This window comes from Etheostoma cragini, chromosome 24 (genome assembly GCF_013103735.1).
Source record: "Etheostoma cragini isolate CJK2018 chromosome 24, CSU_Ecrag_1.0, whole genome shotgun sequence".
NCBI lineage: Eukaryota > Metazoa > Chordata > Actinopteri > Perciformes > Percidae > Etheostoma > Etheostoma cragini.
In genome coordinates, this window is record NC_048430.1 from 7,780,304 (window position 1) to 7,786,303 (window position 6,000).

At 44.9% G+C, this 6,000-nt stretch overlaps 1 protein-coding gene across 5 annotated transcripts in view; it reads right to left on the reverse strand.

Moving 5' to 3' along the window:
• Window positions 1-6,000, reverse strand: part of LOC117939143 (histone deacetylase 4-like) — a 53,559-nt gene that overhangs the window by 34,357 nt on the left and 13,202 nt on the right. For 2 of the 5 annotated variants that reach the window (XM_034864177.1, XM_034864176.1), the window contains exon 1: window positions 5,302-5,745. The exons of 1 other annotated variant lie outside the window; for it this stretch is intronic. In XM_034864177.1, the coding sequence (XP_034720068.1) occupies window positions 5,302-5,416 (115 nt within the window). In that variant the 5' untranslated portion in view covers window positions 5,417-5,745. Of the gene's footprint in view, window positions 1-121; window positions 144-5,301; window positions 5,746-6,000 lie in introns of those variants that run through there. 2 more of the 5 variants (XM_034864178.1, XM_034864180.1) reach the window with 2 other exon arrangements.

Genomic DNA, 6,000 nt, shown 5'->3' on the forward strand with positions numbered 1-6,000 from the left:
AAACAAACCTCATATGGCATCTCCATCACCCCGGCAGCGCTAATTGCTCGCCACACAAATAGAGGGAGATGCAGAGAGAAAGACAGAGAGAGGTGGGAATTGGTGGTGTCGTTAAACGTACCCATCAGTGCTCTCCTCCTCCTCCTCCTCCTCCTTCTCCTCTCAGCAGCCTCCTCTTCTCCTTACCACTGCACCTCCTCCTCCCTTTTCCTTCAGTCTCTTACAGGGAATGACAGTACGCTCCCTTCATCTGACTTCTTCTCTTGCTCATCACCTCCGTCACTTCTTGCTCTCCGCTCAGCCCCTCTCCTGTTTAACATGGTGGGCGTCTCTCTCCTCTCTCTCCTCTCTCTCTCTCTCTCTCTCTCTCCCCCCTCGTTTGCCCAGTGGTGATATCACAGGGCAGTCTCAGGCATGCAGCCTGTTTATTCTGCAGCCCTCTGCTTTTCCAGGAACCAACGTCACACACACACACACACACACACCCACCCACACCCACACCCACACACCCACACACACACTGTCTCTCTCTCTTCTCTACCTCTCGGCTCTTTTCCCCACTCAACCTGCTTTCCTCGCTTCTAAGGCCAAGGAAAACCCTCCACGCCGGTTGTAGTGCATTAAATATCTCTGGCTCCTTCTTCCACTCAATTGCAGGCACCCCCCCCCCATTCAGCTCTGTGTCTCCTTTGCCACCCCCACTCCCCCCACTCCGTCTTTCTCTCTCATGTGGTTAAATACCGTGTGCTCAAATTCCTAGACTGGAATTTGCCTGCATTTCCCAAACAAATAAAACCACAAGATGGTTTCAGGTAGAGATGATTAAGGACTTTTCCCGCACTGAGACTCCCCAGATATTTAAATACCAACAAATATTAGATTGTTGTTTTTGTTGTTTCATTTTAAACCCAATTATGATTGGTTGATGAATGATTCACTGTCCTCTCGGCCTTTGCTACTGTAGTCTTGTATGCCATTATTGGATAGGCCTCTTATTTTGACATTTTGTTGCTTGTAACTCAAAAAAAAGAATTTATTTAACTGCGTGTGTGTCTGTGTGTCTGATTGTTGTGTGCTGATTTGGTAAAATTGTGTGTTTCTTGTTATGTCTTTTCTTTGCAAAATCATATTTTATTTATTACTTAACATGTGATTTAATTATCATTGACCTCTCTCTTGTCACATTTTTCTTGTCTGGATTATACACGAGTCTATTTGGGGTTTGCACTGTTGGACAAATTCAAAATTTGAATATCTTTTTATACCTTTTTCACCATTTTTGGACCCAACAATTAATCAATTAATCTACAAGATAATGAGGATAATAATCAATTGATCAGTCATAGGATATATTCATTGACTGCAGACCTACCAAGAGGCAAATGTGATTGAAATGCACTACAGCTGCAGTATAGATTCCCTCAGAGGTAAAAACACACACACAACACAAACATAGATAACCTCTGATATCAGCACGTTTGTGTACGGGGCAGTGACATCCAACACGTACCTTAGTGTACTGATGTGTGCCAGATAGACGACAATATAGGGGCACTCAGAAAAAACCAAAACAAACGTCTCGAGGGAGCGTGAAGGAGCTACACGGAGTCTTACACAACGGACAACCTCACCTGGGTCAACACGAGTTTAACAACAGCAGGGACATCAGTTCAAACAGCGGTGTCACTGCCCAATGTGGGTCGAGTGCAGATTTGAGTCACGCATTCTCAGATGTAAACGATTTACGGCATAACATGTCATACTGAAATTTGTGAAATCCATGAAATAATAAACTTTTGTCAGTACAAACAATGGATGATGAACAGAAGCTGGGAATCATTACAAAAACGTTGTAGCTATCAATGGTTGTTTGATTGCTAACGTTAGCTCAAAACGCCATTAAACTGACAGCCTTTGTTGTGTTTGATTGCTAGCTTGTAGCTAAGCTAGCAGTCATTTCAAAAAAGTTTTTAGCTATCTATGGTTGTTTGATTGCTAACGTTAGCTCAAAACGCCATTCAACTGACAGCCTTTGTTGTGTTTGATTGCTAGCTTGTAGCTAAGTTAGCAGTCATTTCAAAAAACTTTAAGCTATCTATGGTTGTTTGATGCTAACATTAGCTCAAAACGCCATTCAAGTGACAGCCTTTGTTGTGTTTGAAGCTAACTTGTAGCCAGCGGTAAACCAACTTTGTTAAGTAGGTCAATTTTCACTGTATTAACATTACAGAATTCTCTTGTTAGCATCTTACATGCTACTTGTCGCAAAGTGATCCAAATCTGCACTCGCCTCACATTGGGCAGTGACAGCGGTCGTTTGAATCGGCTTAGATGTGGGTCTAGGTTCTCAGGCTAACGTTCTCTAAAGTTTTCTGTAGAATCTGAAGCAGAAGCAAAGTAAGGACCTCACGTCTATTATTCTCTCCTTTTCTTTGAGCATTTAACATTTTAAAGCATGAAAGGGAATCTCCACGACAGTTTCACATAAGTCACAACTTGAACATCTCTCCATCTCTGTGTATTTATGACATTACTACAGGTTATTCCACTTTTTGGATGCTTTTTCATCCATCAAGCTGAATTTGTACTCCTTCCTCAGCCTTCCTCTCGGCAGGTTTCTCTTCTCGCTACCCTCTACCCTCTATCCTCCTCCTTCTTCTTGCCCTATCCTCCGGCCCTGCTCTATATCCTTCTCCGTTCAGTGGCGTCCTCCCACCTTTCTTCCCTCCATCTCCCCGCAACAAATCACAATCTGTTTACAGCCCCTCGGGCGCTCTCCTCAACTCTTTCGGCTCCAATTGCAGATCTATTTATACCATACAACGCAAAGGGCTGGCGTCTCTGATTTGAAACTCGGTTTGCTGAGTGGATATCGCACGGTCCGACTGCCGGAGCCCCACACTCCTTAGGCTTAATAGATAAACTGAGAAGAGCTGTTTAGAGCGGCCTCAGTAAAATGTGGCTGAGACCCTTTTTTTTGTTTTTACGGCATGCGAAGAGATGACAAAGTAGAGGAGATAATTTGCACATGGTTTCAGTGTGCATTTAGCAGCAGGGTGAGATGAGAGGCAACAAGTAGCACATCTGTTGATGGTGGAAAAAAGCTGCGGTCGGCTTACTGATTGGACTCTGAGGGTGGGTTGCGTGAACATCCACCTACGTTACGTTCTCCCACCGACTATCTCAGCTGCTGCGAATTAGTGCGTTTCCTCAATGCCAACTCTCAGACATGATCATGGTTATAAGCTTACACCAAAGTCCGATTGTCATCACTGTGGCCTCTTTAAAAAAAAAAGAGAGACACAACTCTGACATGATAGAGAAAAGAACAGTGAGGGTGTGACGGAGGGCCGTGTAGAGGTGCAGCAAGTCTGGTTTTGCCAAAAGCCTGCTCTGGCTTGTCGCTGTCTCTATGACATCATGCAACGGACTGCCACACCGTAAGAGGAAGGAGACGGGTGCATGTAAGGCAGAGACATAACACGTGAGCTGTAGAGAGGGGCGGACATTTTCTTGATTTACTACAAAGCAAACATGCTCCAAAAAGATAGATATAGACCAAAGGATCAAAGGATCAGTCAAGATCATCATCTGCCAACCAACTGATAAATTAATCTGCTGTTGCTCTACACTTTTGGGTCAATGAAATGTCAGAAAGCAATCCCAGTGGCGACACCAACAACCAAACCCAAAATATTGCATTTTCATCAGAGAAGAATCTAAGAAGCTAGACGCAGTGAAGGTTTTGCATTTCCTGATAGTTGACCCAAATTGTTTGCCAATTTTTTGTTGATTGCAAAATCCAACTTAAGCGTTGCCTTCGAGTCGTGAAGCTCCCTGCAGGTGCAGCCGCCACAGTTTTGCATCCCAAAAGACAGCACTGAATGTTCTGTGCTTAGATGCATCCACCAGGAACTGATTAATGATACAATTGCATTTTGCATTTTCTATGGAGGGAGGTGCTCCAGGCTTTGGTGCCAGGGATGCTACAGTGTGCATGGTGAATGCTCATAGACAGGTGCACTCTTTTGCAAGGAGCACATCCAAAACAGTCCGGGTCTCACACACACACAAACACAATCACTCTCACACACACACACACACACACACACATGCTACTAAGGTGGACGCCAAGGCAGCTCTGTATCCAAGACAACAGATTTTGAGAATATCTGATGAATTCACTCCAGTGAATTTCAATATTTTATCAGCCTAGCCGGAGGCAAGCAAAACATAACCCCAACAACAACATGAGTGCACATGTGAGGCTTTAGTAAGGTTTGGGACAAGAGAAACAATACCTTGGGTCAAAGGAACAAGGAACAAGTTCTTTATTTTCTTCTTCCAAAGCAACAGGCTGGCTGAGAGTTTAACAGCATCTTGCTGCTTCCTGCTTCTCTGTTGCATCACAGAAACAGACAGCAGCGTGCAGAGGAAATTAGGAATCACTATTTTACTATTATTGTAATTTTTAGGGGAGTGGAGATCCCAAATTAGTTTTCTGTGGTGAAATATGAAATCCACAAAATAGTTTAAGCTTCCTCATTATGGAATTACATAATGCATTATGCATATATTACCTCAGACTCATTTCTCTTTCAGATTACCTCATCTCCATCTGTGCCCCATTCGTTTCTGTACTCTCGCCTCCCTCTATACTGCTTCATCCCTGCTCCTTCCTCTTCCTCACTACTGTGATTTGAATGGACTGGAGGTAGGGGAAGTTAAATACTGTGTAAAGGAGACAGAATGCTTGTAGCAGAAAGTCATTTGGTGAGAGAAACCGATTTTCTTCAGATTTTAGGTCCGCAAGAGGTTGCTCCAAAAGAGTAGCTCTGATTTGTTTTGGGACTATCTCAGTTTCTGCCTCAGCAGCTTGCAGCAAACACATCACCAATATATGCACAACTGCTTGTTTTGCTACATATTTTTTTGGCAGCCATTCCTCTCAAGACACCCAACAACAATTTCACGAAAGCTCACAAACAGAGCGCCTACATACGGGCGGCTGTATTTCCATTCAACAAAATGGCACTGCATGAATTTTAACATCCAGGAGTAAGCATGGACTCTTATTAGGACTTAAAAAACTGACTGAAACAATCCCGACAACCGGACACATCCTGGGAACGACACCTATACATGCAAAGTCGCACAGGATGTGGTTAATAGTGAAATCACGTAGGTGCACACACACACACAGACTTTGGTTAACAGAAGCTCATGCACACAAACACAAACACATACACACACACACACACACACACACACACAGGGACAAACATACACACAGTGTCCAACCTGTTGGGATGTGGTTGAGGGCTGATGTCTTCAGAAGCTCCAGCGGCTGCTCCTTTCCCAGGATCCCCTCTGTGGGAGAGAGAGCACACTCCGCTTCAAATATGGTCCGCAACATTGAGACAAGATTCCAGCAGAAAAGCTGCTAATTAAGCAGTTAAGACCACAGTCCGAGCGAGCGGGCTTCAGGTCATCTGCGAAGACGCGAGCACATGCCACGGCACGGCTACCGCAACCTGAGCGACTGCCCGATCCATGGCCAGCGAACGGGAGCGAGCTTTTAATTTGCAGAGATGCTTGGCTGCAAGGGGTGCTCTAAAATAAGCTTGGAATCTGAGGGATACCGAGGGAGCAGCTTTCATCAGCTCCTGTGTGCTTGTGTGCGAGTAGTTCAGTGTGCGAGAGGAGGGATGTTGGGGCTCGACTGATACTGCCTGTGCTCAGCATAGCAAATGTGGCTGGCAGCAGCAGCAGAGAGGGATGAGGGGGGCGGGGGGGGGGTGGGTTAGAGAGGAGGAGAGGGAGGGAGAGAGGTAAAAATAGCTCACCCTTTTGTGTATAACAGCACATGTGGAGAATGCACACACAACACACATACACATAAAGACACAAAGACACAGCACTGTTGCTGCGCTCGTCTCTGGCGTTTGTGTGTGTGTGTGTGTGTGTGTGTGTGTGTGTGTGTGTGTGTGTGTGTGTGTG